The sequence below is a fragment of the Mycteria americana genome, chromosome 1 (assembly GCF_035582795.1).
Source record: "Mycteria americana isolate JAX WOST 10 ecotype Jacksonville Zoo and Gardens chromosome 1, USCA_MyAme_1.0, whole genome shotgun sequence".
NCBI lineage: Eukaryota > Metazoa > Chordata > Aves > Ciconiiformes > Ciconiidae > Mycteria > Mycteria americana.
In genome coordinates, this window is record NC_134365.1 from 1,618,338 (window position 1) to 1,643,234 (window position 24,897).

At 48.0% G+C, this 24,897-nt stretch overlaps 1 protein-coding gene across 6 annotated transcripts in view; it reads left to right on the top strand.

Annotated features, from left to right (window-relative positions):
* NRF1 (nuclear respiratory factor 1) overlaps positions 1-24,897 on the top strand; it is a 74,172-nt gene that overhangs the window by 28,807 nt on the left and 20,468 nt on the right. For 4 of the 6 annotated variants that reach the window (XM_075511541.1, XM_075511464.1, XM_075511619.1 and 1 more), the window contains exons 6-11: positions 4,434-4,592; positions 5,977-6,174; positions 7,887-7,988; positions 9,874-10,023; positions 11,274-11,431; positions 15,582-15,706. In XM_075511541.1, the coding sequence (XP_075367656.1) occupies positions 4,434-4,592; positions 5,977-6,174; positions 7,887-7,988; positions 9,874-10,023; positions 11,274-11,431; positions 15,582-15,706 (892 nt within the window). The remainder of the gene's footprint in view (positions 1-4,433; positions 4,593-5,976; positions 6,175-7,886; positions 7,989-9,873; positions 10,024-11,273; positions 11,432-15,581; positions 15,707-24,897) is intronic. The other 2 variants (XM_075511707.1, XM_075511791.1) reach the window with 1 other exon arrangement.

A 24,897-nucleotide genomic window follows, 5' to 3' on the forward strand; every position in this document is an offset into this window, starting at 1 on the left:
ACTAGCCTGGGCAAGGATGCTTCTATAAACTTGCGAACAGAGAGCATCACCCACCTTGGCTGTGCAGAAAAAAAAAGGTATTGCAGTGGGGCTTTTACCCTGCAGCCATTACACGGAGAAATCTCGTTACTTTATGGACTTTGGCTACGTTGACATTATACGTCAGACCTGAGTTTGCCGCTAAACTTGTTCTCGGTTGCTCGCTGATATGATTAAGGAATAAGATTGGACAATGCTGAGGTCGATGCTTTAGTCGGCTCTCACTGAGGTCACTAGAATTTGTTTATGCTTTTTTTGGACAGGTGATTTGTCCTTTAATCTGACTTTTTTTTTAAACTTAATGTGCCCCTATGATTTGCAGGCTGCTTATACAAGCCAACAAAGTTATCTGCGCCTCTCAAAAATCATCTTGACGTCTCTTTGCATACTGCCCTGCAAAAAGCTTTAGCACAAACAGCAGAAATCTTTATGTACGTGTCAGTTTGTATGTGGGAGAAGCCAAGCACCGAAAGACGGTAACTAAACTCAGTTTGCAGCTGTCAGATCCTCTCCGTGGAGGGGCAGGGATGATGCCGCAGTGCTGGACCCCATCGCCGTGGTGCGAGGCTTGCTGGTGCTCCCTTCTGGTCCACGTCAGAGGTGTGCTATGGGGACAGCCTGTGTCTCTGCTCTCCCAGCAGGTCGTCACCGTGTGGCAGAGGGATCATCCTTGTTCTGCGGTGGAGGCACCCCAGAGTTAGGAATCGGGTCCCCCGTGCAGCTGAGCTCTAGCACTGGACGGTTGTTCCAGCGGAGTGGGAAGGGTGGCAAGTCCTGTGAGGTACTGGATACGAGGATGAGTGTATACTTCTAACTGCCATGCAGGCAGCTGCCTGCTTTTACAGCATTTAAGCTCAGAGCCTGCATCGTGCCTCGTTTCCAGCAAGAACAAACAGTCACGTCCAGCGCTCAGATCTCCAAACTCTGCTAGGAGGTGGTGATCCCGAGAGGGACAGCCTGGTCCCCAGGTGTGCCCCTTTGAAACATTAGAACTAGTCACTCATTCTTATGACTTGACCACGGTTTCAGGGTGGAAGAGAAGAAAGATTTGCATAAAGAGTAAATCTGTGAGCAGACACTTCTGTGGGGAGATCCACAGCACCTCCTGCTTTTTGCACTGATGACCAGGTGGTTAATTTTGGGTCGGACTCCTGTGGCCAGGTATAAACTGCTGCATCTGCTGGGTGCTGAGTGCCATCGCTGCTTGTTGAGGACACCCAGGCTGACATTCGGTCTCATCTTTGCCGTGACGAATTTATGACAGCGGCAAGCCTGCTCTCATCCTGCCTGCCAGAAAGCACCCGGCAATGAGACCTTGCAGAGTTCGGTCAGGGCCATGTGGGTTTTCATAGCAGGAAATTCATGATGACAGCTTGGTTGCTGCCATGACAGATGCCTGGCTTTTTAAATGGAATGCTTAAACATTAACTGGAACTTTTAAACTTCAAGAACATTTAGTCTAAGATTGGCTGTTGCAAAAAGAAGGGCCAGTGAACAAAACACTTGGGTGCTTTGCTGCGATTGCTGCTCTGCCCTCTTCCACTTCCCGGCGCAGCTGAGGTCCTGCGTGGAACTGACTTTGCTTTTCCCGGGCGCTGCTTTTTGGAGATCCTGAGGCTGAGCTGTGGGGACAGGTAGAAAATTCCCAGCCACAGGTTTTGCTCCCTTCTAGAAACCACTTTCCTTAGCAGGGCATAAACCTTAAGACTGGAGCATTGCTTGGTGCCCTGCATGCAGGACAGCTTGTTTCCAGCAGCGGAGCGCGGTTATCTGTGCTTTGGGCCGTTGCAAATGGTAGAATCAGGATTAGCTCACTGCCGCTAACACTTGAGCTTAATGTTGAAATTTAGAAGACGCTCAGTCTGTGTACCGAAGGGTGTGAAAGAAACATTTCTTACAGTTTCTCTCAAACCATCCATACTGGAGATTATATGGCTTAAAGGAGCCCTTTCCAGAGCTGACAGCCATGCAAACCGGAGTGAGCTGCTGTCTGTTTTTAGCAGAGATTTGATTTTCATGTGGTTCACGGATGGAGTCAGCAGAACGCGTGGCTCCCGCAGATGAAGCGGTCGCACCGGTTCCTCCCAGCTGTGCCCTGAGAGATGCGGGGTCTTTGTCTCGGTGCCGTAGCCTGTGTCGGAGCCCTGCGAGCTGCCCGGGTGAGATCTCGTTATGGCACTAATTAGAGAAGTCCTTGCGCTGGAGCAGGTTGTAATGCCGCTGCTGATTGTCTCCCTGGTGGATTAAAGGCAAACCCTCCTTAACAAGTGCCTTGAGTAGCTTGAGCCCTTGAACTCCCTAGGACCAGTAATTAATCCATCTGGTAACAAGGAGCATGGCTTGCAGATAGCAATTCTGGGAAGGAGCTTTTAACTGTTTTTGCACCAGGCAACTCAATGCCGCTAGCAGGTTTGTTTGACTGAATAAATGGGGCCTCGACCAAGAATCCTGACGCATGTCAGGGTGACTGTCGACCCTACAGTACGGATGGGGAAGTTGCATCATGGACAGGCTTGGCCTGGGCTGGAAAAAAGGGCACCAAAGTGGTTGACGCTGTGTGTGAGCGTGGGCGAGCTGGTGGCTTTTTTGTGCCTCCGTTTATAATTCAGGGTTTTGGTACGGCTTCTCCGAGATGGCTCGGGATGTCCATGGAGTGGAGGAACTGAAGTGCAGCTGCTTCTCTGAGCAGGAGTGGTTCTTCTACGGTGTGCAGCAGATATGCTATATATGGACCCACAAGTATACTGGATTTTTATTACCTTTAAAGTCCCTAGCCACGGCTGCAAACTGTATGCAATGTAGTAAATCATGCATACAAACAAATTGTTTTCTTTTTACCAAAACACACGTCAATTTTTCACAATTTAACTGTGTAAGCTAGGGCCCGTGGTACATCTTCTAGCTGGGCTCTGGCTTTGAAGAGCAGTCCAGTGTCCAAAAGAGCCAGTGCAGATCCTAGTGCATTTAGCAGTGTGCTTAGGGGCTTGAGGCTTTTTGCAGAGACCAGAGAGACAATCTGCAGTCTCCTGTTCCTCTGAAGCATTCCTCCCTTCCTCTGTCTGACGGATGTTAGAGGAGACTTTAGCACATACTCCCTATGCTAACGTGGAAAAGGCAGCTTGTAAATGAGTTGATTTACAGCTTGGAGCCAATGGATACAATATCCAGACTGGAACCGGGATATCATTCAAGCAGGATCATGGCTTGGAGGAATGGACACTGTTATGGCAGAATATCAGGGATGGGTGAGAAGTCCTCTGTGAGCTGACCTGTGTCTCTGCTAGCTGGGACCGCGTTGTGGCTGTGGCACCAATCGATGCTGGACCCGTCACGCTCTTCCATGGCTGTGCCCTAGAGCCCTGAACGTGCAGGTGTCTCGGGGCTGTAAGGTGGCCCGAGGGCTCCCGAGGACAGCGGCACTGTCACAAGCCCAAATAACTCTTAAAGCTATGAAAGGATGCAGGGAGGTGTTCTTAAATGCAGCTATTTCGCTTTAAGTTAACGTGGTTTTCTCTGACGTATGTGGTCTTGAGTGCTGCTTCTCTTCCTGCTCTGTTCCTGCAGCTGAACCGGGCTTTTCCTGAGGTTCCAGGCAGTTCCCAGTACAAAAACCAAATGTTTCATAAAACCCTGTGTGAGTTTTGTATTCTCTTTGATAACGCTAAGGATATTACTTGCTCTTGGTGACATATCTGCTCGATTTGCTTTGCAAGTCTATTTTTAAGGTATTGTCTCCTGATAGTAAAGGCGGTCACTAGGTGACCAGTTTTTGTAGGTGCTAAAGAGAAGTAAAATGGTTGAAAGGTGTCCCCACACTGGGAAAAGTCAAAAATAGATTCAGAAAATTAGTCCAGTGTATGTTATGTTCTGCAGGGGTGGAGAAGTATATGTGTGAGATTGTGTTTTACATTGAGGCAGCTCACTGAAGCTCCATCCTCTTTGCAGCATCTCTGTAACGTGTACATCAGCTCACACCTGAGTTCCTGTGGCCGTGGGGACATTGAGTGTGGCTTTTTCCTGCATTATTCTCATTCTTTGTTGGTTTTTTGTTTTGTTGGGTTTTTTTCTCCTCCCTCTCAGGTTGGTTAGCTCTCTTCGTGGTAGTGTTAAACCACAAAGTGTGTTAATACAGTGTGTGTTTGTGGCTTATTGTTGTAATTGGCTGACTTAACTTCGTTTCTGCTCTTCCACATGCTACTAAGCTGTTCTCAGCTGAGTCTTGGGAGAAGATGGTAAAGTATTTGTCCATCTTCCTTAGGCATTCAGGCCTCTTCCAGTTGATGGTTCCAACAGGATGGAAGTTAAATGTAATAACTTTGTACTATGCACCTCAAAACTACCAGAGATACGAGTTCCTAAAAAAATTCTCAACCCTCTTACGTGGTTTGTTCCAGGCACAGCTGCGAGCTTTCATCCCTGAGATGCTGAAGTATTCCACGGGTCGCGGGAAACCAGGCTGGGGCAAGGAAAGCTGCAAACCCATCTGGTGGCCTGAGGACATTCCATGGGCCAACGTTCGCAGCGACGTCCGCACAGAGGAACAGAAGCAGCGGGTGTGTATCCCATGTCTGTCCGCTTTCCAGTTGAGCGCAGAGGCTTGCGACCAGTTTTTGTGGGAATAGTTTTCCCCTCGAGTGACAGAAGAAGCTATGACGTTGGCCCTTCCTTGACTTTGTGTCAGACATTCAGCCTGGGAGAGCAATGAGATGAGAGAGGCGTGACCTTCAATCTGCTCTGTCCCTGCCGGGGTTGTGTGACAAGCAGGTATTTGAACCACATCTCTTTCTGCAGCGGGTGCCCTTTTCACTAGCTGCAGAACCTGCTCGTCTCTGTGGCCTTATGAAGCAGCCTACCCAGCCTAAGACAAGTCTACCCTCCGTATGCAGGTCATTTACCGTAGCGTCTGTATCGTGGCCTCTTGAAGCCTTCGAAGGGATACTGTCGCATCCTGAGTGGCAGGGACCTTTGTACTTAAAGGGAAGTAGTCAAGGATGTGCAGGGGAGCTAGGAAAAAAAAAAAAAGAGTGAGAGAACTGAGTGAAAAAGTCTTGGGTATCAGTTATGGCCACGGATCCCGTAGGCAGGTGATGTTTCTACCAACCTGTCACATGGAGAGAATGAAAGAAAGCTGCCAGGGTGTGCAAGGGGCAGGACTTGTGCAGGCTGATGTAGGGCTGGCTGGATGGGGAGGGATGCCTAGCGAGGCTGGAAATGGTGCTGTGGCAGCCAGTCCTTTCCTAGGTAGGGATGGTTTTCTACTTGTCAGCTCCAATCCTTTAGTTAGAATTCCTTGAAAGCTGGCAAAACAGATTTCATTGAGAAGCTTCCCTTTCCCTTGGCCAGATGTGCTCGTTCTGTATCAGTACACAGCAATGCAATAGCTCTCCAGGGTGATTTCTGAGTCCTGGGGAAAGGAGCAGATGAGGAGAGAGGGATTAGGTATTGGGGCCTTTTGTTTGCGAGACCTCATCGCTCTCTACAACGGCCTGAAAGGAGGGTGTAGAGAGGTGGGGTCGGTCTCTTCTCCCAGGTAACAAGTGATAGGACAAGAGGAAATGGCCTCAAGTTGCGCCAGGGGAGGGTTAGACTGGATATTAGGAAATTTTACTTCACTGAAAGGGTTGTCAAACATTGGAACAGGCTGCCCAGGGAAGTGGTGGAGTCGCCATCCCTGGAGGTATTTAAAGGACGTTTGGATGAGGTGCTTAGGACATGGTGTAGTGGTGGTCTTGGTAGTGTTAGGTTTACGGTTGGACTCGATGATCTTAAAGATCTTTTCCAACCTATACGATTCTGTGATTCTGTTTGTTTGAGAATTTGTTGAAAACTGCCCAATAAACCCCAGTAAAGATAAACATGCAGATCGCAGCAGTAGCAGCACTGCAGTGGTTCAGAAAACTTTTTTACACTGACTCTTCACTCTCATTCTGCTGGTAGGTGTCATGGACCCAAGCATTGCGGACTATCGTGAAGAACTGCTACAAGCAGCACGGGCGTGAAGACCTGCTCTACGCGTTTGAGGATCAGCAGACGCAGCAGCAGACTACGACCACACATAGTATAGCGCACCTGGTGCCATCACAGACAGTGGTACAAACCTTCAGTAACCCTGATGGCACCGTGTCCCTCATCCAGGTGAGTGAAACCCTCTGGCTTTTCCATTTCCAGCACGGCTGACTTGGGATCGAGTTGCCTGCGTCAGGGAGGTGGTTTAGAGCGAACTCCTTTTGGTAGCTTAACTTGTCCTTCAAGAATTTTGTCTTTATCTGTATGTCTTAGCCCACAGGCTTGTTAACCCAATGCTCGCACCCAAAGAAGCAGTCTCATCTTCTCTCTTCCCCGCTCCTGTCCCTTGTTCTCCTGTTATGGCAGTACAAGCGTTTCTGCAGCTACTTGGTCAAGCGATTCAGGGATCTGAGCTGAGTTTAATGAACCTGTTTATGAACAAATACAGTTCATAATGTGGCCACACAACACCTGTGGAGACAATGGGATGGAGCGATGGGAGGAGAGGTGGTGGGACTGCCTTTCTCTAATGGCGTGAAACACAGCTTCATTTATGGCATTAAATATTTCTGTGCCCCCTGTTCTTCATCTTACACCTAAAGTGTAATATAGATATTACACACACCAAATAAATATTGATCCTCATGATGCCCCCTGCGGTAAGGATGCCTCTTACACCATTTTACAGAGGGGAATTCAGGGCAGAAGAGGCTGCGTTCAGGCAGTGGCTCAGTGGTGCTGCTGTTTTTCCTGCGTTCCCCGTGTGGGGAGGCAGGTTCTGGCAGCTCAGGATGTCAAAAATTTAAGTGCTCTCTTGAAACTTCCCAAGAGCTCCTCGTGGGTGTGGGATTTGAACCTCAGTTTCCCCTGTGCCCCTGCCTCCAAACCACCACTGCCCTCTCCTACCTAACTGGCCCAGCGGTTTGTTCCTCTTGAGCGTCACGTTTTTAGTGAAATCTCAAACATCATTTTCTGTTGGCTGTTCTCATCTCACAACCATGAAGATAAAAACATGGTACGTGGGTTTGTTTTGTTTTGTTTTGTTTTTTTGCGAATGAAAGCTTTTCAGCGATTGTTACAGCTTTCTGTTCCCCCCACCGAGGCCCGGCAGACTTGCCAAGCTGGTTCTGCTCACCTGCTAACAGACATTTTCCCTTTGACTAGTGTTCTTTTAGGTGCTGGGCACCTGAGATCCCATTGACTTTCCAGCATTTATAGGTTTAATTCTCCTTAGAAGCAGAGCTGCACATCTCCCTGCCTTTGTCTTTTCCCAGCTGTTAAATGGGGAAAAGGTAATTTCCAAAGGCAATGGGGTATTGAGGATGAGCTAAAGTTTGCCAAGTGCCTGGAGATGAGAGACCCAGTGAACGGTAAGCAAGGAGTGTTATAAACGAGGACTGATGTGCAGGGTGTTCTGATCCAGGACTGCCCTGCGGTTTTTTCACGTCACTTCCACCCTGTGGGAGAAGCGTGTTGGCTCCCATGCTCACACCTGGGAACGGCAGCAATGTCCCACAGTGGCTCTTTGCGAGGCTGGGAGAACAGCAAGGACTCCGTCTCCCTTGTGAACGCAGGGGACAGCACGAGGGCTGTGCAAAACTTGCTTCTGGGCCATATCCGCTCTGGAAGCTACCATAGATTAATGTGGCTCTAGCGTGTGATTTCCTCCCCCAGCCCTTTGAGACAGCTCCCTATTTTTTGTGAGCTCTGCAATTACTAATATTCTCTGTGGGTGCGATGCTTTTTAATCTGAGAGCATTTGAGTCTCCCTTTGCCTGAATTATGTGGACATTTTCCTGCAATAACAAATGTGTTCAGCTGCATTTTGTTGACTTCCATAGGTTGGCACTGGTGCTACAGTTGCCACGCTGGCTGATGCCTCAGAGTTGCCTACCACAGTTACCGTCGCACAAGTCAATTATTCTGCAGTGACTGATGGAGAGGTAAGGACCTGGGTCATGTTCATGGTCCACAAACCAGAACTGTCCTATCTGAACTTCGATAAAGTTAAGTATTTTCTAGAATTAAGTGGTCACAGAAAACACCAAGCCTTGCTTCCCCACCCTGCAGTGTTAAGGTTAACGTACACGTGAACACGAGACTCTCAAATTTTATATAGAAAGTGCTGAACCGTTGTCATTTTGATTCAGGACTGTACAAACGCAATTATGGTGGAAGCCTCAGTTCTGAATTCCATACAATTTTTGATATCTCCTATAGATTATTTATTTTGTGAGATCTGCTGTAGCAGATAAAGACTAAATGACCTACACAAGTACACATTTGTGTATTCGTATTGAGCAACTCTTTTGTATGTGCTGTAGATCCCGAGTGCTGGTTTGTCAGTTCAGGGTTGGGAGCGATGCCTGGGGTATGTTGAGCCTGTGGTTAGCAAAGGATATTGCATGGCTGTGGGCAAATCCTGTGATTCTTTGGCCGCTGATCTCTGGACAAAACGAGACTGTTCCTTTGCTGCAGCTTTTAGGGAGGTTTGCAAGTAAATCCCAGAGCGAGCTGTATAAATGCACAGTAGTGTAGAGACAACAGGAGATACTGCCGAGTTACCGTTCCGTTTACTGTGAAAGTTTCTTCCGCTGCTTTACGACTTGGCAAAGTTGCTTCTGTTGAGGACTTGATCAGACCATTTCAATCCCCAAATCTGAACGCTCAAATTTACATGCATTTATTTTTCCACTTTTTTTTTTTTTTAATCGAGCAATAAGGTTTTTTGCCTGTGTTTAAGGAACATTCCTTTAAGATTATGAAGATTTAAAAAAACAAAAAATTATTATTTTTTTTTCCCCCCCCTCTTCACCCCCAAACTCACTTTTAAACCAGGCTGCAGGTTGCTTTTTGTCCCCTTGCCGCACACCAGCATTTCTGGCCGGACAGTGGGTGCGCAGGAGCGGCGAGGTCCGTCCGCTCTGCGTGGCCGCGGCTCTCACGGCGACAGGTGGCAGCACGGAACAGCTTTGCTCTGCACCAGACCCTGTTTCCATCTCAGACCCACCGGGAAACAGCCTGGCTCTGGGACCGTGACCTTGAAGTACTCTGCAGCCGCTTTGAGGGTTTTCGAGAATCAGTTATAGCTCTTGAGAACTGCAAGAAATTTTTCAAAGGCGCAAATAGAAATCAGGGGAACACAGCCATCTAATTCCTAATGTAAACGGAACGTCTAAGCGATATCTTGGACAAAATAAAGATGCAAAAGTAAACTCGCTTTGGGGATGGGTGCTATTTCTCTGCACAGATAGATCCGCAGCCTCTCTAGGGATGTTTTTGTCCTGCTGTCTCTTGCTGTGTGACGATCTGAGTTAGCTCTGGGTAAATCGATGTGTTTATAGGACGCCGAGCAGCATGAAGCGGGGATGCTCGCTAGTATCTCAGCAGCACAGCCTTCGTGGTAGTGTGGAGAAGGGCCTGGACAGTCCCCCCTTCTTTTCCAGCCCTTACTCCGTCCCTGTTCTGAAACAGCTTAGGCATCTTTGCGAGGCACTGTATGTCACAGTGGAGACCTGCCTTATCACTCAAATGTGTGTTGCCATATATTTGAAAAAATGTATGTCTGTTCCTCTTCTGCATGGTGGTGGGAAGGGTGTCTTTCCCAGCTCGGGCTTGCTTCGGTTTGGTTTTGGCATTGCTAACGAGTACCACAAACTCGATCCGACTCTCGAGATCTCTACCATCTGCAACTTCTTCCTCTCTGGGCACTCAAACTTGGTTGCATCTTTCCTAAAAGACGTTGCCTTCTCTAAAATCAACTTCATTTCTCCTTTTCGCAATGCACTATCTCACTGCTTCCTCCCTGCTTTGGATCCTTCCGCCCAGGGTCAGCTCTGGGCACAGGAGAATGAAGCAGTTGCCTTGAACGTCAGACGGCTGGGGATGGCTAAAGAGCTACGACGAGCGCCAGCTTTGCCTGTGCCCAAGTGCTGGAAAACCAGACTGGCAGCTGCTGAGGAGTGTGTGATAGCAGATGTGAGTGAGAGCACGACAGCTTCTCTCTCCCTCTCCATCCTGTGATGGGACTAACCCTTTTCTTGCCCAAAGGCAGCAAAATTGACTTGTCCTTTTGTGGGGAGCCTTGCGCCAGCTCTGCTTCTGTGGGCTTTTTAGCTTTCTCCATCTTAACAAATTGAGGGGGTTTTTTTCATCACCTTCTACGGCATTCTTATTTGTGAGTCTCAGCAAGATGGTGAGTGGCCTGAAAGGTTTATGGGGATGAGAACAGTGATGGGAGGGTGGGGGAAGATCTTCGTCTTGCAAAGCAGCCAGGAGGGTTTGTCAGCTGATGGGCCTTCATCCTCCACTTCTTTAGTTTTTTTGGTCCAATGCATATTTCTAGTTCACATCCTGGTGGATTTTGTGGCCATACACTCATCATCTCATGAGCGGTGAAGTCCCAAATAGAGAAATGTGGGCTGGGTGGAAAATGAGCAACTGAGACTGGGTGAACTTTAAGTAATACGAAATCTATCTACGTAAAGGTGTGAAGTAAGGGAATTGAAAGTACCTGAAATACATGAACAGAGTACTTTCCATCTGCCATCTTCTTTTATTAGGTATATTGCTGCAGCACAAAGAAATTCCAGTTGGCTCAAACCCATTCGAGTTCATAAGTGCTGTGCAAATAAATCCTGAATGGGAACATGGACTGTTCGCCAAAATGACAGCGGATGGGTGGAGGCAAATAGAAGCAGTGAGACAAGCGCAGCCCGTTTCCTTGGGGGACGTGATCCGTGCTGGGGTTCCAGCACCACAGAAATGCAGCTGCTTCATAAACTGCCCAGGCTGGCAGGCGGTGATCCGCGTACAGCAACCATCAACACTGTCCCGTTTTGTTGTGGACATGGCTGGACAAGAGGGATTTGTGGGAGGTTGAGGGGCTTCACAGATGTTTGTGGGGGGCGTTTTCCATGTGCGTGAGGAAACTAAAGTTCTTGTTTGAAGTTTGAACATATGGAGAACAGCAGCTAAAATCGTGGGCTGACTACAGAAACTCACTCGTTTCTGATAGAGGGTTGTAGAGTCCAGCAGTGTTCTCAGGTGCATCCTGGGCTTCCTCCCCTGGTGCTCTTTTTTTCCCCATCTCTTGGAGAGAGTCAGAGCATGTGCAGGATTCTGCAAAGACCTCTCAAAACTATCTGGCTCTTTCATTTTGGGAAGCAGCTATCCATTCATGGGACGACGTCCAATTCTAGGACCTTTCTTTTTGTTTTTCCCCATAGGTGGAGCAGAACTGGGCAACGCTACAGGGGGGTGAGATGACTATCCAGACGACGCAGGCATCGGAGGCCACGCAGGCGGTGGCATCGTTAGCAGAAGCAGCAGTGGCAGCATCTCAGGAGATGCAACAAGGAGCAACTGTTACCATGGCACTCAACAGGTATGGGTGAGAGATGAAGGCTTGAAGCATGCGTGCATGACATTTTCTGCTAGGTTTTCACTCTAATGGTGTAAAGACCACTGGGTACAGCCCCAGTAGAGGCATTTCCTTAGCAAATTCCTATGTCAGCCCGTGTCCAGGTGTCTGCAGGACAGTTCCTGATTTCCACTCCAACCACAGAAGAACACTGACATGGAAATTTCCTGAAAGAGGAAAAGATGGGTAGTAACTGTACCCTCTAAATAATCTGATTTGTACAGCAAGGGTCCAGTTACAGAACTGAGCTTACTAAGCAGGCAAGAGTTGTTATGTGCTAATAGCAGTATTTTAAGTATGCTGGTCTGGGTCTTCCTCAATATTATTAATGGTTCTTACTAAAAGGCTAAGGCTGAATTTCCCTGTTGTGTGGCAGTATGGTCTCTCTTCAGAAATCAGAATCTTTTCCAAAGGCCAGTGTTTTTGGGGTTTCTCCCAAATGTGTTTCTGAAGTAGAAGCTGAATGAGCTGCAATAGTAATGGTGCCTCTTCATCTTGGAACGAGCTCTGTTAGATTTTTTGGTTGTACTCGGGTTACCAAGATCTGCAGCGTAGTTCTCTACAGGTCCATGCAGCAGGAAGCAGTGTCTTTGCTCAGCTCTGGTGAGTTGCTTAAGCTTTGCCTGCTGTTCTTAAAAACTGGAAACGGCTGTGACACTTCCTAACGGACCTGCAGAGCAGGAGCACTGTAGGAAACACGGCATCAGCCCCAGCAGCGTGGGAGGTTTCACACTGCTGAGGTGTAGACAAAATATTTCCCTCATCTAAATCGGGATTCTGGTGTAGAGGCTGTTGACTGAGCAGCCATGGGTTAGGGCAAGGCACAAGTCCATAGTGCTGGTGGTTGGAGTAGAGCTCCAAGACCTTGCGATATACACAGATTTCTAAAGGAGCCACCTTGGTCCTGGGGCCGTTCGACATCTTGCTTCCAAATTGCTGTTGCAACTGAATCGCGAACACACCTAGAACTGTTTCTTCTCTTTGTGTTCCAGCTTCAGGTCCATCAGATATGTTCTTTTCTGCTACCATACAAGGTAGCTTAAGCAGGCTTTTTTGCTAATAGTTTCACTATAAAATTGCCTTTTAAAAACAAGTTATCGTTTTAGGATGCTGTAAGAACAGCTAAAGTAACTAGGCATGGAGTTGCAGGAAAAAGTCCCATCTCCTGGAATCCGACTTGCAGGATCTGTATCCTCTACATCTCCAGGTGATAGATTTTTCTGCGTGTTTTTTGAGAAGTTTTTCTGGACTAGAACACCAGTGTGCTTTTGATCTAATTTCCTCCCATCGCTACTAGTTTTAGCTCTTAAGGTGGCAACGAGCAGTTCCTTTTCCTGTATTAGCTTAAGACAGTCAGAATCTTTATTAAAAAGAAGTGTTGTTAGAACTAAGGAGAGTCTCCTAGGAAATACGAACGGAAGAGCCTTCAACAAGTCATTTAGTCTCTACTGTGCCTCAAGGCAGGATCAGCTCTCTTTATACCGAGGAAAGCCCTGCAATAAGTCTGTTCAAACACCTTGGAGTTCAGGAGCGATGTGAAGGCTGTAGCGGCATTGCAGTGGGAATGAGGGGCCTCGTGTTTTATTTCCCGGCTTGTTGTCACCCTCTTTGTCTACTGACCATGGTAGGGCTGGAGACCTTTCTAGGTGACTACCCTCCAACACCCTTCCACGTGGAAGAGGTGTACTTTTTCTTTTGCCACAAAATGCTCCTTGTAGCCTTCAGCTGTAGGACTGCAGTCTTTCCCCTGCCTGTAGGAAGATCTCAGCAAGGCTCCAGTCCTTGAAAGCTGGTGGCTCATCCCAGCTCTGGAAACTTTATGCCTAATTTAGCTGAAAGCTGCCATCTCTGAATCTTGTTCCAATGGCTGCTGACAGAGCGCGAGTCTTTCATAGGCCCGTGTAGAGCAGCGCATCTGCCAACAGCATGACGTGATGGATGACGCAACCTCTGTCAGGTTTGAGGATGGGAAGTATTAGGCCTTCTAGTAAAAGAGGACAAAGTGGAGGTAGGTAATTAATTCATTGATTTGAACCAATTAATGTTAGTGGAGCACACTGTAACTGGAAAAAGCTTTTATGCTGCAGACGATTATTATTTTCAGGGATGCAACCGTAACAGATTATTAAAATGCTCAATTGCCCTTGAAAGTGGATTCAAATAAGTGCTGCGTGAAGTCTGGGAAACAGGGTTACACCAGTAAATCCATGCTTACGCCCGGGTTTGCTGTGTTGTAGTTGGCCTTCCTGCAGTGTAACTGCCTTCACGTAGCTGCAGGTTCAGAAGAGAGATTAGCCAAAGGGAGTAAGAAAGCAGAACAAGAAAATATTCTGGTTTGCTAACAGTGTTTAAGAGCTACTCTGAGAGACAGAGGGGTTATTTAGAAATGAAAATACACCCTGAGTGAATACAGTTGGAAAGTGTACAGCGTCTAAGCAGGAAATTAGGAAAGAGAAAGAATGAGTAGGAAGTACTTGGAAAATACTTGAGTCAATTGGTCTACCAGAGAATACGTGGGGCAGTTAAGGAAGAGCATCCTAGGGGAAGCTAAAGAAAATACCTACTTTTTTAGTTCATTAAGGTAAGAAATGGTAGGAGATTCAGATGCAAGGAGGAGGTGGCTTTGGAATAATTTTGTGACTAGCAATAGGTCACTAGAAGTAGCTAGTAGTTGTCCAAAAGGTCTGGAGAAATCTGGACAGCGGCTGAAGGATGCTCACAGCACTCCGACTGCGCAACCAAATGGCAAATAAAATATGATGTCAATAAATGCAAGTGATACACACATGGAGAAATGCCTCCTGTATATACCCAATGATACCAGTTACCATTCAGAAAGCATTCAGGGAACTATCCTCCAGGAAAGTTTTATCACTGCTGAGCAGATCTTGTCAAAAGAGTAACTTGAATATTAGGAGTTCTAGGGAAAAGCATAGAGAACAAGCCAGGTTTAGGCCCCTGGACTAACTCATGGTGTGTCTACATCTTGAATAGTGTGAGGAATGGTCACCCCCCTCAAACAGATATGTTTAGAAAAAGTCTGGAAAGGACGAGAACGGTCAGAAGCCAGGAAGAGTCCTTGCACAGTAAGTGGACTATGGCTCTTCAGCCTGGGAAAGAGATTACTGGAAGTCTATGAAATCATGAGGAAAACATAAAGGGAACAGTTATTTTCTGTTTCTCACAATACCAGACTTAAGGGCTGCCCAGCCAGACTGAGGTAGTAATTTTTGGAGTACCAGAATGCAATTTTTCTTCACACGGCATCTAATTAAACGTGGAACTCATTGCTACAGGATGTTGTTGGAAGCAAAAAGTATAAATGGGTTTCAAAGGGGATTAGACAAATCAAACCTGATGGTCCAGATGCAGTGTCTGATGTAGGAAATCAATACACTGCCGACCGTTGGAAGCTGAGAGGGTGTAGGAAGGGGAGGATCATACACGCTCCTTCCTAAATATCTGATACTGGCTGTTCTCACAGCAGGGTTGCTGCACAAGAAGGACCTTTGGTCTGACCTCATTCGTATGAAGAAATTTAAGAATACCATGCTAAGGTAGCAATCACTCATTAAAAAGAATTATTAAACCACTTGGCTGGGGAGAAGTACTCCATCTTAGCTAAATACAGAGCTGCTGATGTGATCCTGGTAATGGTAAACCTCTGGGCCTGTTTCAGTGCGAGGTGAACTGGCTGAATCAGTAATGAAGGGTAAAGCTCTCAAATCTGTAGAGACTCGGAATGTGACAGTGCCAAAAGAATGTTTTCTACCAGAAACCAGAGGCAGGAAGGAGCCACGTGGTATAACTTACTTGAATTGTCCGAAAGCTTTTAGTAAAGTCCCAAGCAAAAGGATGCGAAGGTAAGAAGGCAGGGATGTTCTGACCAAGAGATCTGCAAGCTGAAAAAAACCAGGGGAAGCAGCTTCTTCCCATGTATTCCTCCTCCACTGTAGATTTTCTGCTCTGGATAACTTCATCTGGGCCCAGTAAGAATCCCTCCTTTCTGGATTTGTTCTCTTGACATACGATGTCTGGTTAAAATCGATGCTACTGGAGTGGAGGTATTTGTTTGGTCTTCCTAATTCTTCTTTTTTCTTTCCTGTGCCTGCAGTGAAGCAGCTGCCCATGCAGTAGCCACGCTTGCTGAAGCCACTCTTCAAGGTGGAGGACAAATTGTCCTATCTGGTGAAACTGCAGCAGCAGTAGGAGCGCTTACCGGAGTCCAAGATGCCAATGGTAAGGCTGCTGGAAAGTTTTTACTTTGTCTGGGCTTTTTTCTTTGCTCTTAGCTAGGGTTTTTGCCTCTCTTTTACTTGAAATGTCAAGTTTTCGCTAGTGAAATAGTTCTCCCTCACTGCAGATGGTCACTAACTAGGTTGTGACTTGAAATCTCAGGACAAAATGGTAGCACTGACCTCTTGTTTACTCCCGTAGTGCTGGCGGCTCTGCTCTTTTCCTCCTTCTACCAGCTTGCTATTTAGCCTTAGGTTTTTGGGGAAAACTGCTCCCCACTCTGTATCTGTACAGTGCCTAGCACAGGGAGGGCCAGACTTGGTCAACTAACACAACTAGTCAGTGCCGTAATAAGCTCATCTCCAAAACGCTTCACTGTGCAGTGGCAGAGAGTATGACCAACGTTTTATTACCCGCTCATTTCCTTCCTTTCCCAAGCCTTTTTTGGTATGCTTAGTGGCTGCTCTTGAGCAACTGTTGCTTTTCTGCTTGGGTGGCACCTTCCAGTCTTCCCTCGGCAGTCAGCCTCGGGTTGTTTGCCTCCTGCTTTATTTTCCATCTTGCCACCGTAGTCAATCGCTTGGTCCTAGGGATTCTCTGTAGCATTTCTCACCTATTATCTGAATGTCTCTTCTGCCAAGTCTGGTGACTTTTGCAGTTGTTCAAACTAAGCTGGTAGTGAATCAAACAGTAAGTTCATAGAAACTGGTTCAAGAGACGATACTGGAACGTATGAACGTGTCTAGTTGGTGCTCATCCACTGCCCTCCACTTGTGCTGTGCTTCTGCCTGATGCCTTTACCATGCTTTCCCAGTTCAGAGATGAAACTCACTGGTTATTTCGATGAAATGGAAGGAGGTGTGTCAAAATAAGCTCAAAAAGGATGCGTAGTGTGAAGTTGTAAAGAATCGTTGCCTTGAGGATGGGGCTGTTTGGACTGTTAATTGTCAAAGGGCGAACAAGCATGTGCAGTCGGCTGGCACAGCGGTGACTTCTTGCCTTGTCACTTTGCATGTAAAGGAGAAATCTGGCTAGATGAGACCTCGAGTTTGACTTCCATCGAAATCCTCATCTCACAGGGAACGCGCTTCGTTTTAAAACATCAATATTTAGTTTGCAGCTAAAATGGTGCAGTGGAGGGAAGGGTAGTTTTACTCGGGGTGTTCGACTTGATGTCTCTTGCTGTGGAGTCAGCCAGCCTGAAGAGGGAGCAGAAATGAAGTGAAAAACGCTGTCCTCAGAGCTGGAATGCATCTGATATTGAGAGGGAAGAGTAGGGTTATGTTGTATTACGCTTTGCCGGCAGCCCGGCATGAGGGGGATAAGAGATGTGTGTTTATCGAAGGAAGGAGCTGACCCTGGATGCTCAAAACCAGCAACTAATCAGATTTGTAAAAGCACGTCAGCGTCCTTTAGCAGATCTGCACCCCTGGCTCCTGTTAGTCTGCTTCCAAAATGCTTTCATGGTCTGGATTCCTCTGGATGCTTCCCCTAAACAACTCTCCTCCTCCACGCCCTTCCTGAGTCACTCTACCTCACTCACCCAGCATTAATATCATTTTAATGCAGGCTGGGCTTCCCCCCCCCCCTTTAATTTTTTTTTTTTTTTTTTTTAGCAGCAGCAGAGTTGGAAATCAGATGGGATTTAGAGTGCATTAAGGGGAGAGACTGCAGCATTTTCCTCTGTGCAAAACCTCACCCACAGCCCCTCGCCTTGTTTCCACTCTTCTTCGATTTGCTCTAATCTCCGGTGGTATTAAGGCTTTGTCGGCACGGTAGTCCTTGAAAGCGCCATGCTGTTAGTTTTATTACATAACCAGCTAATATATCTCCCTTAGGGATGGAGGAGATGTTGGTATCCATTCCTGCTGTCTCTGTCTGGGGATGGAGAGCAGATGGATTTTCAGCGTTGGCACAGTGGCGGAGGATTTGTCTGCCTTCTCCGTACCCTGAAGCCCAGGGTGTGAGTGTGAGCATCCTCCTGGACGGCGGGGCTTGGTTATTTGATGCAGTGGGGACAAACCGCTCTGCGTGCCCTTCTGTCGGGAGGAGATGAAATGGGGAGTGATTTGGTGCGATTGGTTGCAGGAAGGAGAGGGGGAAAATGACTGCCAGAGCCATAATGGTATTAACCAGCAAATTCCCCCTGCTCGCTATTGCTTGCAAAGTCTTAATTTGCTGGTATTTCCAATAAACGCTTCTCCCTAGGAATGCTCTTACCCTTCTGTAGGTCCTTTCTGAGGGATTCCAGTCCCTTACCTGTGCCACTTTCCCTGGAAGGGACATAAATTTATCCCCATCTTCTTGACAGGCAAAAAGAGACAGTAGTTTAACAAAATTGCTTGAGGTCAGGTAAGGTGTTTCATTCCTGAGTTTAGCCATTAGATGTAATTATTCTCTTTTAAAAATTTTTTTGTTTCTATCTTGATATGGTATTTTTCCTATCCATTCTCTGGCATCTGAATAATAATTAAGTGATAAAAGAGAACCAATCCGTCTAAAAAGAAGCAACTTCTGTATGTTTGTGGATGGGAGCGGGGGAGAAGCAACTTCTGTATGCTTCTCGGAAGGGAGTAGGGAGCCCAGCAGCGTGGCTGAACTGCAAAAGGGCTGCGGATAATCTTGTGATCGGTTGCATTTATAGTGAAGGGAAATGAGATCTCCTGCTTCCATGCAGTGTCAAACTAGCTAAGTGCATTATGGTTTTCTTGCTACTCTGGAGCATCTGCTCCGAGCGGGATGCTGGAACCGATGACCCCATGGTTTGAGCCTCAGATGTTTTGTTCCTAAGTGGCTGGCATTAAAGCAAAGTAATATTCAAAGCAAGTGAAGGGGATAGTAGCAGCACCGATTTCTGAAGTTGGCTGGAAACTGAAAATACTCTGGTAAGAGGAAACTTTGCGCTCTGGGGCTGCTTTCGGTGTGCGCCATGGGCAGCTCCGTGTGATGGGCTGACGCTGGAGCCGTCCCAGCCCGCTGGGGCTGCAGGAGAGAAACTCGATCAGCGTTGGGAAGGAGGGATGACGGTGCCAGCCTGCAGTCTGAGCCTCGCTCGCCGGAGCATCCTCATACTGCAGCCTTTTGTTTGACATTGATCTGATCGGGGGCTTGAAAGCTGCTTGGGCTACGGGCTTCCTGGCTTCATCTTTAAATATTGATGAAGCTTTTGCCTAAGCAGTACCTGCGCAAGGCTGTAGCAGTGTGCAGTGCTGCCCGTGAAGGACAGAGCAGACTCCCTGCCCAAGGAAGGTCGGTTTAATGGCCTCGGTGTCATCACAGGCCTGGGGTTATTGCAGTTTTGCGCAGTGTGCGGCATTTTGAAGAGGCGGTTTGAAGGCCGAGAGGGGTGGTGTGCTTGAAGCTCCAGCTGAGGTTCAAAAACAAGGCATGGAAGGAGACACGGTGGAAAGAGCTGGTGTCAGGAAGAGGAGAATTGGCAGTGGAAGATGTGAAATCAAGCTGTGATCGGGGAATTGATTTAACAGACCGAGCTAGGTGCAGGCAGAGACCCAATGGATCCTTGCTTGTGCACCTTGGTCCTCACATGCGGCAACTTCTGCCCTTTCTCCTGGCCCCAAAGCACGTTTTACTGATGTATCTCCTCCCTGGGCTGCTGGAAGTGCTCCTGGGAGCACTGATGTGTCTGGTGGTGGTGTGGCAGCGTACGGGTGGGCACTACCAGGAGCCTACAGTGAGTCTTGCCCTTCTCCATCTCCTCAGTCATCCAAAAAATTCAAACCCAGTTCTCCATACAACCAAAGGGAGCCGTGCTTACAGCTGGGGGTGAGCCAGGATTATCGAGTTGTGATGGAAGCCCAGGGAGAGCATTAGGACTCTGACGTGAGCAAAGGGAGATTAGCAAGCTCTCTGCTTTTGCAACCAGAGGAAATAAGGTGTCAGTACAGGAGCGTATCTTGCAAGTTAGCATAGGATAAGCAAGCCTATAGCGGCATTTAGGGTGACGGGGCACTTATTGCACGGAAGAGCTGTTCCAGTTGGCGATTTCTATATCAGAAGCGGTTTAAAATGCTGAAAAGCCTTCAGCTCTGGGTGAGGCTGCCGAGCTTCCCACACAAAATCAATACGGTGTCAGGTGGGAACCTGTCTCCACCCTCGGCCGTGCAGATGGGAGATGGGGAACCCTCCTCTCGGCAGCAGAGAGACCTCCAGGCCTGGAGCACGGTTGCCAGTCCCGTCGGGCTCTGCGTAGGCTGTTTACAGTTGAAAGCACATCCAGGAGGGGAAGGCAGGAGTTGAGATCCTGTTCTCTGGGCTGTGCGCATCTCGGAAAGCGTGAAAGCGGAGGGAGATACGTCGGGCAAACCCAGCGAAGGGAACTGCCTGTTCTTGCTTTTGGATGCCTCGGGACAGGGAGGTGCGGCACACTCATCCACTGGTAACCGGTGGCATTTTTTGCATGAGAAAAAAAAAGAAAAACATAGGGGGAGGCTTGGAGGCTGATCTGCTGCAAATGTCAGTCTTTAAAAGAAATCTTTTTTTCCTGTTGGATCCCCTTTTTAGGGAAGATGGACCCAAATGAGTCGCTACCGACTTGGCAAAGTGCAGATCAAGCTTGCTTGCATCCAAGCGGACAGGAAGGAAAGAGTCGAGCTTTTTGTAGGGTGTTCCCGGTGGGAACTTTTTTTTTTTTTAATGAAGTTTTGCCCTGAAACAGGTATAATTTAATCCCAATCTGAAGGAGAAGTGAGGAAAATAATTTTTGCAGATGTGTTTCGGATAACAGGGGAGAAGAGAGGCCAGTGGCAGCCAGCAAGGAGAGCTGAAGTGGATGAGTGAGAGTTCCTGGGTGCATGCGCTGAGCAGGTCCAGGAACAGGGAGAGGTGTTTCCTAGAGGACAAATTACTGTGCATAAATGAATTATTGTCAGCAACGGGGCCGTGATGCACTCTGAGTATAATATGTTGGCATAAGCCTCAGTTAAAATGAGCTTATTCTGTGTCAAGTACATGCAGGTCCCTGCATGTGCCCTGTAGAGAAGGGGATACTTGACTGCAGCTCAGCCATCTCTGTGTCTGCACTCTTTCCGTGTCAGCATCTGGCTGTCCGAGGAGCCCCAGCGTGGGTGGTGAGGAATAGGCAGTGTTGGAATCGTGGGACACCAGCCACAGGCTTGTTGCCAGCAGTCAGCATGGTGCTGCCAGGTCTTTCCCAGAATGATGAGGGCCAAAGTATTTCCAAGACCTGAGACCGCTGCTCCGTTTGCACTGAATCTTAACCAGCACAGATGATTTCTGCTCGCTTTGGCATGGCTTGCCTTCCTTGCCTTGCCGCTTTAAACCCGTCATGATGGATCTTACGGGTTTTGCTGCTGTCCTGCATTACTCTTGGGCACTAATCTTGGGCAGCGCTGGCGGTGCAGTCAACTCAGGCCGTCCTTCTGACGCTGGGCTGTCACGGGCGCTGTGCGGCTTTGGTTTGACATCTTAGGACTGATGACGAGGCGGCTGCCGCTGACGATTAGGATTTGTCTGCCCACCAACCGGGGCTAAAAATAGTGGCTCAGACAAGTCCCTGTTGCACTGCATCGACGGCCAGATTTTCCCTTCGATCCAACTAACCAGGCGCTACCTACGCCAACGCGCGGTTGTGTTGCACGGAGCCAGCTTCGCACAACCCAGCACAGAGGGTTTGTCTGGGTTGTTTGAGTAGAGCAGGAGGCTGGAGGTGGATGCCAGGGCACTTGAGTGCTGCTTGGCTTTAGGGCTTCTCTTGGCTTGTTGAGTCACCTTGATAAGTCCCTTGATGGAGACGCAGAATGGTTATTTCTGGGTACAGTTTGGATTTTGGGGTAGGAAGGCTCACGGGCTCTGTCATTTTCTTTCCTTGGGGGAAGATGTTTTTATATGATGAGCACTTGTGATGTACCGTAGGTCTCTTTCCTCTTTGCAAAGGCAGCGGTGTTGGAGGAGCAGAAGGAGAACCTCTCGGGTGGCTATGTGCCCCCGTTCTGTGTCCAAGTCTCACGTGAAGTCTACAGGCGGCTTTTTAGCTCTGAAACATGCCTTTGAGATCGCAAAGAGAGAAGGCAGCATCCTGGGGAGACACCAGGAGTTGCTCAGTTCCTGGCTTGGTCTGTCGCTGTCCCCTAAAAGACACTCGCCTTTTCTCCTCGGCATGTTTGTGATGGTGTTAGCAATACCCCGAAAGGGAAGCCAGCTTCATTAGGGGTAGGGAGTCGCTGCCAAGTCCTTTGCTGTTTCATCACTTCTAGCATTTCTTCGAATCCTGTTGGTTTCAGTGAGTTTCCATCCAGTAAATGAGCCGTGCCCTGTCTGGCCTTATCTCCCAGCTTCTCGATGACCTTACGGCATCTCCAGCAGCACCTCCCTTGCCCTCCCTGTTTCCCCTCCCCTGGTGAGTTTTGACATCCATTCCTGTTATCAGGCAGTTGAGCCTTACAGGCTTTCCAGCTGTCACAGCCGATGCTGTCCCGGTTTAAGCATAGGCCATTTACCTTCCACGTGTCCTGAATTAGGGGAAATGGACAGGAGGGCTGGGTCTGTTTAAAAATTAAAGCTGATTACAAGGCATTAACATTACATTTAAAGAAATAGACAGCAGCCCTCCTCTCTCAGCATAGTTGCAATATGTTCCCTTTTGTTCTGGTCTGGAAGGGGAAGCAGGACTGGTATCGGCTCCAGGCTGGGCAGGATTTCTTCTTTATCCATAAATTTAAAAAGAGAAGCTGCCTGATGTCCACTGCAATACTTTAAAGCAGTTCTGGTCTCGCTACCTAAGGCAGTTCCCATCTTTGTGATCATAACAGAAAGCTTAAGTTCTTTCTGCTGATCTTGAATTTCTCTGGGAAAATTCAGATCTACTGACACTGTGTTCATCGATCTGTCTTCTGAATTGTGTTGGGAAGCTTCATATTTGAGGGATCCCAATGGTTTTACACATGCATCCGCTCTAGTGCCAAAACGCAGCCGTCTCGGGGGCAGCAGTCAGGAAGAAAACTTTCTTTCCCTGCCTTCTCCCCCCCACTAAAGGCTCAGCTTCGTTGCGGCAGATGGATTTTAAGGAATGTTTGGCCCAAGATCTTCAGGGCTGAGAAGGCAAAGGGACATGGTTGCTTCATGCATGGAAGGATGGAGACATGAGCGTGTTGGGTGCGGGAGGTGCTGTTCCCACCATGCCCTGGCCTAGCTGCAGCGTGGGCTTGGGCTGGGGATGAACATGGGTTTAAGGAAGCAAACAGGGTTGGTGTCTTCCATAGCCTTCCTTACGGAGATGTGATTCAACAAGGGCCTTCGTGGCGTGGCTTTTCTGCTTCTCTCCTGCAGCAGTGACCCTATTTTCTCATTGCGTAGGGTTGTTGCTTTCCCAAGTTTCCCAAGACTGAGCTTTCTTCCCATGGTGACACTTCATCACAAAAGAGTAATAAGTCGATCTGGCGGGAACACTCTGAATGAATGTGCTGCTTGACTAGAAATTCATTGTGTCTCTAGGTTGAATTTGAAGCCGATTTGTTCGGTGTGTTTATATGATATCCGTCCAGGCTTCTGCGTCTTCATCTCACAGTCCTTCAATAATCCACGTGGCTTTAGAGGGAGCTGCTCAGTGCAGGACTCTTGCTGAAAAGAGGCCAAGCCTTTTGGCCGGTGATGTGATATATGTGACATATATTTGTATTCACTGGATCTTGCTTTTCTCCATCTCTTAATGAGACATTTAATTTGACTTTACCATTGCCAATGTTCACATTAAATTCCAGGAGTTTGTTTCAATTTATGGTGACGAAGTCCCCAACAACTTGGCTTTGAGAGCCACGTTGCTGAGTTCCTGAGCTTTCCTGGTCCCCTCATGCTTATGTCCCTGAATCTGGATATCTGGGAGGTGACAGATATGGCTCTCTGCTCACTGGACGGTTGGAGATCACCTTGCTCACGGAGAAGGTGTATTCCGCCTGATGGCTGCGTAAGGTGATGGGGATGGGCAGCTCTGCACAACTCCACGCTTGCTCAGCCAAGATGAACACTGAGCAGGAGAAGGAAGGGGCCTGGTCATCTTTATGGAGTGCAGTCCTCATTTTAACTAATGCACGATTGAGAAGTCTGTAGGATTTTGTTTGAGAGAGGGGTCTGGGGTTTTTTTGATGGTATATTGTAGGGGTTTTTATCCCCCTGATGTATATGCACCCTGACTGTAAGACTTAGATATTTGAGAAGGACTTTGGACCTAAACCGGTTTGTTCCGTTACAGCAGTGTTTTTGGGGTGCCCGCAAGAGATGGGTATCCTAATCCTTTGACAAGCTTCTGTCTAAAAGAGATGAGGTTGAATATGGACAGGAAAGGAATGGCAATCAGTACACTTAGCATGTTTCCCTAGATATGTCTGGAAGCACAGAACTGCACAGACAAACATTTCCTTGCTTGCCACTGTTTCCAGTCCAAGAATCAGGATGGGAAGGGATGGAGGTATTTGTGTAGTCTGTCTGCAAGCAGATCTCGTTAGTGCCGCCGTCTGGGGATCCGTGCTTTGGCCCCATGTTGGGGTAGGGAGGTGCTCTCCTGACAAGCTGCACATCTTCAGCCTGGTGCTGTTTTATTCATAGCTCTTGGCATAAAGAAAAGGGCACAGGTGGAGTCAGAAAACCAGCTCTGTGAAGCTGCCTAGTTCTGCATCGCTCTCCTGACCCATCGCAGATGCCGGTGAGTCATTTTTGCCGGCCTCCTCCTCCATGCCTAACCCTAACCTAGATCAGAGGCTTGGTTGGCAGAGCTGTACCAGCAGAGCTTCTTCATGGGGCTCCTGCCACCTTCGCAAATAGGGTGGTGGTACTCGTGGAAGGACCACAGGCAACATCAGGCTGGGGAAGGAGCTTTTTGCCACTTCTGCTGGACACATTGATGCTGGCAGAGCTCTACTGTGGATCTGAGCATTCAAACCCGTAAGTGTTGTACCGGGTGGATGGTAGATTAAGCCGAGATTGAAACCAGCCTCTGCTTTGCTGCTCCTTTCTCAGCGCTCCCAGGATGAAGTTCACGTGCGATGGATTCTGCTTGTAATAACAACTTATTCAAACCTATGCTGAGCGTGTGGCGGTCCCCGCCTCGGCTTTTTGAGCCCTGTGAGATGTTGGGTATCGTAGCCCATCTCTGGAAGACCTTCCATCTTAACAGCAGACAGGAGACAACCAATGGCTGCCTCACTTTCCCTACTGGCACGATC